We start from the raw sequence: 13440 nt of genomic DNA, 5'->3' as shown, positions 1-13440 counted from the left end.
GCGGGTGGACCCAGGCGGGAAGTGAGGAACGGATCGGGGAGCATGGGCACTACCTGGGGCCGGAGCCCGACACCGCGGACCTTGTCAAGAAAGGCAAAGCCGGGTAGCCCCCACCGCGCGGGTGGTAAAAAGGTGGGCGTCGGGGAGCTCTCCAAGTGCCCAAAGCCAGCAGCCGGTAATGCTGGTTTTATAGAATGAGTTTAGAAGTGTTCCCTCTTCCTCAATATTTTGAAAGCATTTCAGGAGAATTGGTGTTAATTCTTGAAATGTTTGGTAGAATTAGTGAAACCATCTGGTCCTGGAGTTTTTGTGTGGTGGGAGTTTTTTTGTTTGTTTCTTTTTTACTGTCTCACTCTCTTGACTGGTTATTGGTCTTTTCTTTTCTTTTTTTTTTTTTTAAGATTTTTATTTATTTATTGAGAGAGAGAGAGAGAGAATGGTAGAGAGCATGAGAGAGAGGAAGATCAGAGGGAGAAGCAGACTCCCTGCTGAGCAGGGAGCCCGATGTGGGACTCGATCCTGGGACTCCAGGATCATGACCTGAGCCGAAGGCAGTCGCTTAACCAACTGAGCCACCCAGGCGCCCTGGTCTTTTCAAATTTGCTATTCCTGATTCCGTTTTGGTAAGTTGTGTGTTTCTAGAAATGCAACCATTTCTTCTAGATTATGTAATTTTTCATAGTAGTGTCTTATACTTCTCTGTATTTCCATAGTATCATATATATATATATATACACACACTATAGTATAGTTGTAATGTCTCCTCTTTAATTTCTAATTTTATTTGAGTCTTTTTTTCTTAGCCTAGTTGAAGATTTGTCAATTTTAGCTTTTTGAAGAACCAGTTTTTAGTTTCATTGATCTTTTCTATTGTTTTCTGGTCTCTATCTCATTTATTTCCACTGATTTTTATTATTTCCTTCCTTTTGCTAACTTTGGGCTTAATTTGTTCCTGTTTCTATTTCCTTGAGGTATAATGTTAGGTGTTTGAGATCTTTATAATTTCTTAATATATGCATTTATTGGGGTGCCTGGGTGGCTCAGTCGGTTAAGTGTCTGATTCTTGATTTCAGCTCAGGTCATGATCTCAGGCTCATGAGATCGAGTCCCACTTTGGGCTCCATGCTGAGCATGGGGCCTGCTTAAGATTCTCTCTCTCTCCCCCTCTGCCCCTTCCACTCCTCATGCTCTCTCTCTCTAAAAAAATTAAAATAAAAACTATATATGCATTAATTGCTGTAAACTTGCCTCTCAGAACTGCTTTTGTTATATTCCACTGTTTTGTTTTGTTTTTTTAAGAAAAACAACCAAAACACCTAAAGTGAAAATGGTTTTTCACAGAAAGAGCTGCTGCACCAGGGCTATGAGGTGTGACTGATGATATACTTGGGAGTTGGGGGAGGTACGGAGAAAGGGAGGTGTCCAAAAGGACTTTCATACGCTAAAGAGGACCTAACAAGATTTCTGAGGCCTTGCCATTGTCAAGTTAAAGTTATTTTTCCCTCTAGCAAATCATTAACATTAAGACCTCTGGGAGTTTCCTTCTGGAAGTTAGGTTACTGATAAGAATGCTTTTTCAGGGCCCTGGGTGGCTCAGTCATTAAGTGTCTGCCTTTGGCTCAGGTCCTGATCCCGGGGTCCTGGGATCAAGCCCCATCTTGGGCTCCCTGCCCAACAGAGAGTCTGCTTCTCCCTCTCACCCTACCCAACCCCCCCTTGCACACTCTCTGTCTCTCTCTCAAATAAATAAATAATTTTCTAAAAAAGATTGTAAGGGGCGACTGGGTGGCTCAGTTGTTAAGCATCTGCCTTCGGCTCGGGTCATGATCCTGGGGTCCTGGGATGGGGCCCCGGATTGGGCTCCCTGCTCAGCAGGAAGCCTGCTTCTCCCTGTCTCACTCCCCCTGCTTGTGTTCCCTCTCACTGTGTCTCTCTCTGTTAAATAAATAAATAAAATCTTTTTTAAAAAATTAAATAAAAAAAAAATAAATAAGATTATAAAAATATTAGCTGGGCTTGTAAAAAGCATAGACGACACTAGAGAATCCCTTACTGTAGAGATAAAAGAACTAAAATCTAGTTAGGCTGAAATTAAAAATGCTATTGCCAAGATGGAGTCCCAAGTGGAGGCCATAAAAAGAAGGATGAGCAAAGCAGAAGAGCTAAGCAGTGATATAGAACATAAAATGATGGAAAACAAGGAAGCTGAAAAGAAGAAAAAAACTATTAGATCATGAAGGTAGACTTAGGGAACTCAGTGATTCCATAAAGCAAAATAATAGCCATATCATAGGAGTCCCAGAATATGAAAAGCAGGAAAAAGGGGCAGATGGTTTATTTGAACAAATTATAGCTGATAACTTCCCTAATCTGGGAAAGGAAACAGGTATTCAAATTCAAGAGGCACAGAGAACACCCCTCAAAATCAACAAAAAGAGATCAACACCTTGACATATTACAGCGAAGCTTGCAAGTTACAAAGAAAAAGAGAAAATCCTGAAAGCAGCTCAGGACAAGAGATCCTTAACCTACAAGGGTAGACACATAAGGCTGGCAGACCTGTCCATAGAAACCTGGCAGAAGATCAACAAGGAAGCAAGGGCTTTGAAGGACACACTGGACCAGATGGACTTAACAGAAATATTCAGAGTATTTCATCCTAAAGAAGGAGAATATACATTCTTTTCGAGTGCACATGGGACATTCTCCAAAATAGACCACATATTGGGTCACAAATCAGGTCTCAACTGGTACCAAAAGACTAAGATCATACCATGCATATTTTCAGACCACAACACTATGAAACTTTAAGTCAACCACAAGAAAAAATTTGGAAGGACTACAAATACATGGAGGTTAAAGAGCATCCTACTCAAGAATGAATGGGTCACCCAGGAAATTAAAGAAGAATTTAAAAAATACATGGAAGCAAACAAAAATGAAAACATGACAGTTCAAAACCTTTGGGATGCAGTAAATGTGGTCCTAAAAGAGAAGTATATAGCAAATACAGGCCTTCCTCGTGAAAGAAGAAAAGTCTCAAATACACAACATAACCTTACAACTAAAGGAGCTGGAAGAACAGCAAATAAAGCCTAAATCCAGCAGGAGAAGAGAAATAATAAAGATTAGAGCAGAAATTGATGATATAGAAATTAAAAAAAAAAAACAACAGAACAGATCAATGAAACTAGGAGCTGTTTTTTTAAAAGAATTAATAAGATTGATAAACCCTGGGGAGGCAAGATGGTCAGTAGGGGATCCTGTTTCAACTGTTGCCCTGAATTTAGCTAGATATCTATCAAACCATTTTGAACACCCACGAAATCAGCCTGAGATGTAAGAATATATATCTGGATTTCTACCAGCAGAAAAGCGACTGCTTTTTGCAAGGTAGGACGTTTGGAGTCATGAATCTGTGGGGAGATATCAGAAGATAAACAGAAGGGGGAGATATCAGAAGATAAACAGAAGGGGGAGGGAGCCTCCATAAGCTGGCTCCTGGAAAGTGATATAACACCTCAGCACAAAATCAGAATCCTTAGAAATCTGCACTAGTGAGAAACATCCCTCTCTGAAAGGGGCTCTGGAAACGAAAAGGCAGAATTCTAGGTAGGGCATTGTGGTCTTGGAATACGAGGAACAGGGCAAAATGGGGTTCCTGAACCAGTAGAGTGCCCGAGCAGTGGAGCCAGGAAGCAGGTTATGGTCAGCAAGCCCAGGAAGGGACTCTCAGCTCGGATCGCCATAAACCACGAACCACGTGGTCGATAACTGTTCTCTTGGGCAGCCTGAAAAAATCTGGAACCTGTGCCCGTGACCCAAAAAAAACTCACAGAGTGGTAGCAGCCCAGAAAGGGCTTAAGATCAGCACCCAGACATGATCCAGGAGCTTCAGGTGCACACCCGAGCCCACAGCTGCTCACAGTTTTATTTTATTATAATTTTATTTTATTATCTTATTTTATTTTTAAAGATTTTATTTATTTATTTGACAGAGAGAGAGAGAGAGAGGGAGAGAGAATGAGCCAGTGGGTAGAGGCAGAGGGAGGAGAAGCAGACTCCTCACTGAACAGGGAGCCCAACATGGGGCTCAATCCCAGGAACCCTGTGATCATGACCTGGACTGAAGGCAGATGCTCAACAGACTGAGCTACCCAGGCATCCCTACAAGCTCATTTTAAAGGATAGAAGAGTAAATAAATATCATGAAACAGCTTAAGAAGAAGTGACAGAAAGATGGAAAGAAACCACTCAAAACAGACTTGACAGAAACTAACAGGAACTATAATTGGTGGTGCCACTCTTGTTTTTTGTTTTTTGTTTGCTATCAAATATTTTTTGTTTCCAATTTTTATTTAAATTCCAATTAGTTAACATACAGTGTAAAATTAATTTCAGGTATAGAATTTAGTGATTCATCACTTACATACAAAGCCCAGTGCTTATCACAAGCACCCTCCTTAATCTCCATCACCCATTTAAGCCATCCCCCACCTACCTCCCCTCCAGTAATCCTCAGTTTTTTCTATAGAGTTAAGAATCTGTTTTCTGGTTTGCCTCTCTTTCCCTCCACCCCATGTTCATCTACTTTGTTTCTTAAATTCCACATATCAGTAAAATCATATATGGTATTTATCTTTCTCTGACTTATTTTGCTTAGCATAATACTCTCTAGCTCCATCCACATCCTTGCAAATGGCAAGATTTCATTCTTTTTATGGTTGCTCTTGTTTTTAAAACAAACATTAGGCTATCAAACTCATGCATATTTCTGAACTCCAACCCTCAGGTGAATGCATGCAATCAATTCAAAATACCAAAAGCCAGACTATTAAATTGCAGCTCACCCTGGTAACTAAAAAACAATCTATGTTGAGAACACCCACAAAGATGTCTTTCAAAAAAATATATTAAGAAGCAATGTTAACAAAATATATTTTTTGGAACAATGAAAGGAGGAAATGAGAAAGGCTTGAAGATTTGAATCTTTAGTATACTCATCCTTTTGGCCATATGGCTGATACTTCCTAAGGTCATGACACAGGCTAACTGAGTAATTTTTCTTCCCACAGTCATGGCCACAGCAAAGTCCACCCCGATGAGCCCCTGCTCAGAGGCAAAAGAAGGCATGATCTCCAAGAGATGCTGACAGAAGTAGGACTGGCACTTGAGTACTGGTTACCCAAGTTGCAGGAACATCTGGGTGTGACCTGTGCCCAGGCCTTATAACACCTAGAAGAAAAAGACCTCCAAAAGCTGAAATCCCAAGCACGACATTCCTGGGAAAAAAGAGCCCTGGAGATGCTTCTTAACCTGTCACACTCAGATAGTCTTTCAGAGTTACAGGAGTCTGTGTTGGAAATGAGAAAGAAAATGCAGAAGCAGGCAGAGCAGGCACAGCAGGAGCTAAAAGACTTGCTGTCAGAAAGGAGGCAGCAACAGGAAGAAGCAGTGAGGAAAAAAGAGGCAGAGCTTAGGCAGGCAATGGAGATCCCCGAAAAGTACTGGCTACCTCCCCAAAAGTCCCTAAAAGAAGTCATGGAAAACATTCAGAAACAACTCAACTTCATGGAGGAGACACCATCTCACAGGCAAAACCTCCCAGATAGAGATCTGGTGAGATGGGCATCTGGAGGGTTGGCCCTGCATGGGCTTTACAAAACCAGCAATCAAAGGGATCTGATAGAGAAGAGAGAGGAGCTACTCAGTGTCCCAAAGGAGTTCTCACTCTTTGGCCCTGAGCAGGGCACAAGGATGGAAACAAAAGAATTTACATCTTTTCAAGCAGAATCCATGTTCACCCAGATTATGGAGAAGCTGGGCTTCAGTGCAGCTGCCTCAGCCAAGGGTGAAGGTTGGGGATTTAGCCTGGAAGCTAGTGTAGATCACAGCAAATATTCAGAATCTAAGAAAACCCGACAATCACATTCTGAGCACTCTTATTTTTGCTCAACCAAGTTCAGCTACATCCCACTGGCTTCCTGCCACTTTCCCATTGATCAGCTCCAGTTATCCAAGGCTGCTCTGCAGGAATTGAAATGCATTGAAGATCTTCTGGGTCAGTCTGCGGGCCTAGACAGACTCCCCTTGCTAAAGGCCGGGACTGAAGCCTTCTTCCACAGGTTTGGCTCTCATGCTAATCAGGGCCCTCTGTACCTGGGAGGAATCTACTGGTGGAAAGCCATTTCAGAGGGTTTCCAAAGTGAGCAACTGGCAGAAGTGAAAAAGCAGTCAGCAGAAGCCCTGGATATTTATATAAAGGGCAGCTACAGTGGCCTTGGAATGCGAGTTGCTGCAGGTGTGGATGGGACAGACTCTTATTCAAAAACAGACTCTGAGAGCACAAGCTTCCAAAATCTCCAAACCAAAATCCAATTATTGGTGGCCCAGACAGGTGGCCCACCAGAAGCAAATGGCCTTTTCCAGTGGAAAGCTGGCCTAGTGGCCAGTAATCAAACCTGGTGTGTCACTGACCAGGGAATTCAGCTGGTGCCCATTTGGGACATCCTCCTCTCCAGCCACAGAAGTGATTTTAAGGATCCTCTTCAGGTAGCTACCTGCCTGAAAGACAGCTATACTGCTCTCATTGGCTTGACTTCCCAGATCCAGAAGGGAGAGGAATTATTGAGTGTTGTGAAGGAGGCTAGGGTTTTCCTAGAAGAAGTGAAATCCTGGGAGGTATCTGATCCTGAAGAGCAGCTTAAAAAACTGATAAATTTCATGCAAATGTTGAGTCAAAAAATAAAAACTTATGACACTTGGATTAACATATGCCTCACAGATAGGGATCTACAGAATTTTCTGGTAAACACTGTCAACTTTTGCAAAAGGTCTCCCATATATAAAACAAAATTTATTAAATCTCAGTTGTGCAGCCTTTTGGATCCTCACATCTATAGTGTGACAAACTTTCCTCAGGCTCATTCTATCATGAAATGGATCTTCTGGTCAGAGTCAGAGCAGAAGCATATCAACATCTCCCAATTTTCTGAATTAATTACAATCTTAAAAGAAACCAAAAATGACTTCATGGAAGTGAACACCAAATCTGAGTCCCCAGAAATAGTGGAGGAAGCCCAAAGAAAGGCAACTTATAAGGTCAGCCAGTCTCTTGGCTGCTTCTTGAATTACCTCCAAAAAATAGAGCAGCCAGACATACAGTGCTTGCTACTTTCCACTGCAGCTGGTGCAGGTTATCACATGGTAAACAATACTTTTCAGTATCTCCTAGGGTGTGATGAGTTAGAATTCCTACTGAGTGAAATGCAAACTGCCCATGATAAATACCAGGAGCTCAAAAATATTTGCAGCTACAGGGCTCAAGCATTCCTGGTGCTCACATGTCTGACAGCCACTGTTACAGCTCTTTCTCCAAAGGAGAAAACACAACGCTTGACATTTATAAGAGCGCATGAGACAATCATTGTCTGAAGAAGTTGTACATGTCCTCACCAAACCTGGAGCAGATTATGATTGGGAAAACCTAGAGAAAGACTTGAGATTGCTCATTGATGGGAATTATGAAGCCACCATCTCTTCATTGCAAATGGATGAGGTGAAAAAACATTTGCAAGGTATCTTCCATGAAAAGGAACCGCCTCAGGAACCACATGATAATGAAAGCAACAAATGGGAGGCCACAGAAAATGCAGCCTTCTTAGAATTACTCCAGCGTCTAGGCCTAGAACAGTACTACCCAAAAAGGATGAGCAGAGCTAACTTCCATCTGATCTACAAGACTTCTGTGTATAACACCCAGCCCAGCTCTGAGCGGGAGCTTCCCTTCTACTTCCTACAGAAGTTACTAATGCTAGATTATGGGCTGAGATACCTGGTCTTCAAAGATGATGGAAACACAGAGAATCAAGTCTCTCCAAGTGCCTCAAATCAGAAAAATGAGGCTTTCGATCCATATGAAGACTTTTCTGAAGACAGTGATAGTCCCACTAATCCTTCAGCCACTAATTCCAGGCCCCATATTCACCCTATGGATATTCAGATGGCAATTCTTCACTGTACAGATGATTTTGCAAGACAATATATTCTGTCCAAACTTTCCATTTGTCAATTTGCCCTCCCTCTTCTTACACCTAATCCCTGCAATTCTGAAACTGAATTCTCTCTGTGGTCTCTCAGTCAAATTAGGAGAAGCTGGCAGCAAGCAAGGAAATCACCAAAAGAGGAGAAGAACAATTATAACAATCAGCAGATGTGTCGTGTCTCTACCCCCATTGTGTCCTTTATTAGGGTTGGAAATGGCTTCTCTGCTTCCAAATCTCAGATTATGAAGTGTCTTCTCAGTAAACATTAACATGATATCTTTTTTCATCGACACTGCAGAGGGAGCAGCAAAGACTATCTCTTGATGGTGGGTGTAGTGGAAATCTGCTGGTTCTGTCCTGGGGGGGAAGATAAGGACAGATTTGACAACTGTTTGACCTTCACCAATCTTCATGGAGATGCCAAGGAACATAAGAAGCAACTCACCTTCCTGCAGGAGATCTCTTCTCTCATTGTGGTGCTCATGGCAACTTCTGATGACAATAAAGAAAACCAAAAAATTGTCCGTGGCCTGTGTCAGCTATCAAAACCTTTGATCTGTTTGTTGGATGACAAAGAAAAAATCAGGGCCAATAATTCTGGACAAAAGGTGAGAATTGGGATCAGGAACAGAAATGAGGCAGAATTAACAGAGGAGCTCAAAACTACAATCAGAGATTTGCTAGAGTTCTCTGACACTGCTTTGAGCTTAGAGGACTGTGCCCAGATTGCTCGAAAGCAAGGATTCCTTATTGATGAGGACCAGGGAAACTGCAAATAAGCCAAAGAAAAGGCAGAGATTCTCATGACCCTATTAGGAGACATGCAGATATCTCAGATGAAGGAAAAATTACTACCCCTTCAGGGACAGCTCTGGCATCTTTGGTGTAAAAAGGACAAAGAACTCTATCATCTGAGAGAAAAGGGAAATTGGAGCATTGAACAACACAAGAGTGAGATTGAGGTAGATAAACAATTAATACGGAGGGAACAACTGACCAGAGCTTTTCCTCTCAATGAGTTAATGCAATCTGTCCTTATAATTAGCCAAAAACATTCAGAAACTCATACCAAACTCTACTTCTTACAATGGCTGAGTGTGTTCTTGGACAACCTGACTGCAGGACACTTGGAAAAACTGAATGAAAAGAAAAAGTCTTTGTGGTCATTGGTACAAAAAGAAAAGCAAAAGGCACCAAAGAACACCTCCCTGAAACATTGGCAAAATGAGATAGAAGCTATTTCTACAGAGATTAGTGACTGCACCTTGGGAATTGAGCAACTTCTCAGAGAAGTAGGCCAGATCTATGAAGCTCTGGAAGAAATTTCTTCCACAAAAGATATTGTTTTTCTCTCCCTTCCCCAGATTGCTGCAGATCTAATGATATCTGGTGTTCCCATTGAGCTGATGGATGGGGATGCTTCATATGTGCCTCTAAAATGGGTAGCAGCTATTTTTGACAAGGTCTCTGAGAAACTTGGAGACAAACGGCTGTTTGTTCTCTCTATCCTTGGCCTGCAGAGCTCAGGGAAGTCCACCCTGCTGAATGCCCTTTTTGGGCTACAGTTCACTGTCAGTGCTGGGAGGTGTACCCGGGGGGCCTACATGCAGCTCCTGAAGGTGGAGGAGACATTCACAGAGGAACTTGGATTTGACTTTATGCTTGTTGTGGACACAGAAGGAATTCGGGCCCCAGAACTCAGCAGCAAATCCCAGAATCATGACAATGAGTTGGCAACCTTTGCTATCGGACTTGGAAACTTGACTCTGATCAATATTTTTGGGGAAAATCCATCAGAAATGCAAGATATTCTACAAATAGTTGTCTAAGCCTTTCTAAGGACGAAAGAAGTAAAAATCTCCCCAAGTTGCCTTTTTGTCCCTCAGAATGTGGGGGAAGTTACAGCTAAAGACCAAGCTGTGGAAGGACTAAGACGGCTAGAGCAGCGACTGGATGAAATGGCAGCAACAGCGGCTGGACAAGAACAGTGATCAGGTGTAACCCACTTCAGTGATGTCATTAAGTTTAATATCAATACTCACGTCTACTACTTTGCTCACCTTTGGGATGGCAATCCTCCAATGGCCCCTCCGAATCCTTGCTACAGCCACAATGTCCAGGAATTGGAAAGTAGAATTCTTCTGACAGCCAAACAGGAATCTAGGGGAGGCATCATGAAGATATCAGATGTAAAATTTTGAGTTCAAGATTTGTGGAGAGCCCTGGTGAGTGAGAATTTTATTTTCAGTTTCAGGAACACCCGAGAGGTCATGGCCATGAGCAAATTGGAAACCATGTATAACTACTGGACCTGGGAGCTGAGGAGTCATGTGCTGGGCTTGCAGAACCAGCTGATCAACCAGATTGAGAATGGAAAAATCCAGACATTCAAAACAAGCACACTTGAGGCTCTAGTCACAGAAAAATATGAAGCCATCAAGCAAGAACTTGAAAAATATTTTAATGAAGATCCAGATAGTGAAATACTGGTTCAGTGGAAAGCAAATTTTGAAAATAAGCTAATACTCCTTAAAGAGGCACTTATTTTAGACAGCCAGAAAAAAGCCAATGAACTTATTAGTTTTAAGAAAAGTCAAGAAAAACTTGACAAAGAAAAGTCAGGTTATGAAAAGGAATTATTAGAACAAAGCCGAATGTTGGCTTTAACTGTAAAAGGCACAGAATTGAGTGAGGAAGAGCTACATGAGAGGTTCAATCAAGTTTGGGAAGCATGGGTCTGTGAGGTTTCCTCAACTCTCCCACCAGTAACAGAGCCTGACATAGATGTGGATACTGAAAACATCCTTTTGGAGTATTTCAAAAAGGAGAGAAACATTGTGGACATGCTGGAGAAAAAATCTGGAGAAAAGTTTCAAATCAAGTATGACGAACATGTCAAAATGATGAGATCTGGCTTATTTTCAAAGCAATTAAAGAACTATGATAAAAAGTCCATAGATAAGACTACTGACCACATTGTTTCAAGAATTACTGAAACTGTTAAGAACATTCAGAAGCAACAGCGTGATTACAATCCAAGTTATTTCCATGAAATCCTGAGAATAACAGATAAGGAAGTGAAATCTGCACACACTGAGGGAAGATACACATTTACAAATAAATATCAATTTGACTTATCTTTGTATTTATTCCAAAAAGCATCAGAGAATTTTAGAGAGATGCACAGGGCATTCAAGAAAGCAAATGATCCTGTAAACTACCTGGCAAGCAAGAAAGAGGATTTCTTCATGAGTTTTAAGATCTCTTGTCAAGGAGCAACCTCAATCAAAACATTTGTTGATTTTCTGTGGCACAAACTCACTCCTGCTATCTCCACCACCATATGGAGAAAAGTAGCCCCTAAAATTGCTGGGGACATCCGAACTACCTGCTCTGCTTTCAGTGAAAACAGGGCTAACCTGGAGAAACACATTCTTATCTCTCTGGCAGAAGAAGAAAATTTTGATAATTACTGGGATTACCTTCATAAATCAGAATCGTTTTTTAGGGATTACATTAAAAACCATATTAAAACATATTGTTCAGACAAAGAAAGTGAAAAAATAAAGACTTTTTTAAAAATAAGTTTAGATGAGATCAAGAATGCCATCCTCTCAGCTATTTATGAGTCCACAGTAATAGCTAAAGATAAAAGCAGCACTGTGTCTGAGTGGTTGGATTTGTTCTGTGATCACCTGGGGAGTAATCTGATCTTCCCACGAAAAGACCTGATAAGCATTGAACACCAAGAGATAAAAGATATTGAATTTCTCAAAGGAGCTATGAGTGAAGCTTTGGATCCTACAATGAAGAGAGTAGAACAGAACTGTTTGAATATGTCTGTACAAGAAATGGTTCCAGAAATTGAGGAAATGCTCTTTGAGCATCTCTGCAGCTGCTGGAAAAAGTGTCCCTGCTGTGGAGCAATTTGTACAAACACAATCCCTACACATGAAGGAGACCACAGGGTTCCCTTCCACCCTCCTTTTGCTGTTGGTGGAGGTCACTTTTATAAAGCAGACAACTTTGTCATCCATTGCTGTATTAATTTGGTAGCAAGTGATTGTTTACTGGTTTTGAGAGATGACTGGTGAATCCCATTTAAGAACTATCGACAGGCAGGAGGGGAGTATGCCACATGGAGCATCACCCCAGACTCATCCACCCAGCCATACTGGAAATGGTTTGTCTCTCACTTCAGATCAAAGCTAGAAGAAAAATATCAGAGAAAATTTATAAATAAAGGTAAAATCCCTGATGCATGGGCCCAAATAAAAAAGCAGGATGTGCTTGATGACTTGAAAAAACAGTAAAACTCAATGACCCCAAAAGAGCCCCAGTATCTGAACACGAGTCCCTATTTGGGGACTTGAACAAACTAAAATACCTCCTCCTCACAATAAGAATACTAATTATTTCCTTTTTTCAAATGAAAAATCTAAAAATGAATCAACTAACATTTCAAGAGTTGAAGATTTCCTGTGAAAAGACTTCATTCTTTGTCTCAATTTCTTCTGGTTTAAAAATAAATTACTAAAATATGTAAACATATGATAAAATCAAATAAAATCCATTTAAAATATCTACTGCATATTTTAAGCTATTACTCAGAATGTTTAGGTTTTAAAATATATAATGTTATATAAAATCTCAGAGAAAGTCATTTTCATGGGGCGCCTGGGTGGCTCAGTCGTTAAGCGTCTACCTTCAGCTCAGGTCATGATCCCAGGGTCCTGGGATCAAGCCCCACACTGGGCTCCCTGCTCAGTGGGAAGCCTGCTTCTCCCTCTCTCACTCCCCCTGCTTGTGTTCCCTCTCTTGCTATCTCCCTCTGTCAAATAAATAAATAAATAAAATCTTTAAAAAATTTTAAAAATAAAGTCATTTTCATAGAAGGAAATCAAAATCATTGCAGACTGCTACAAATTGCTATAGAATAAATATATGGATATTTCAACCAATATACAGTTCTTAATTGGAAGCTGCCAATTACTTTTTTTTTAATCCTCTGAAATCCTCACAAAAAATTGTCAGAAAAAGTTACTAATCCTCAAATGGAAAAACATTCGTGGACAGTTCATGATCCCTGAGCATAAAAATATTTAGGCATATTCTGTTCTGGAGAAAAATAAAACAGACTTCACCAGGATAAAGTCTACATCAACTCAAGAGATGTTACCAAGCAAATATGGAAAATAGAAATCAAATAATTGTTTTTTCTCATTTAATCATCACCCTCTTCTTTCCTGGCATCTTGCCAATACATGTTAAAAAAAAACAAACAGTTTACAAGACCTTAGGTATTCAAAGCTTGGTGCTAAAGTCTAAGACTGGCTTTAGAACATGATTTATGACCAGGTAAAAAGAGCCATTTTAATCAAGGCTGTGGACAAGG

At 40.9% G+C, this 13440-nt stretch overlaps 1 protein-coding gene across 1 annotated transcript in view; it reads left to right on the top strand.

Moving 5' to 3' along the window:
• The window catches only part of LOC113913637 (interferon-induced very large GTPase 1-like), a 41525-nt gene extending 29167 nt beyond the window's left edge, over positions 1–12358 (top strand). Inside the window, 2 exon segments of the mRNA XM_027577898.2 lie at positions 5058–7415; positions 7417–12358. Coding sequence (XP_027433699.2) covers positions 5058–7415; positions 7417–12358 — 7300 coding nt within the window.
• Positions 12359–13440: the final 1082 nt, after the last annotated feature.

This window comes from Zalophus californianus, chromosome 11 (genome assembly GCF_009762305.2).
Source record: "Zalophus californianus isolate mZalCal1 chromosome 11, mZalCal1.pri.v2, whole genome shotgun sequence".
NCBI lineage: Eukaryota > Metazoa > Chordata > Mammalia > Carnivora > Otariidae > Zalophus > Zalophus californianus.
Note: the sequence above shows the minus strand (reverse complement) of the source record. Positions and strands in the feature narration are given on the sequence as shown.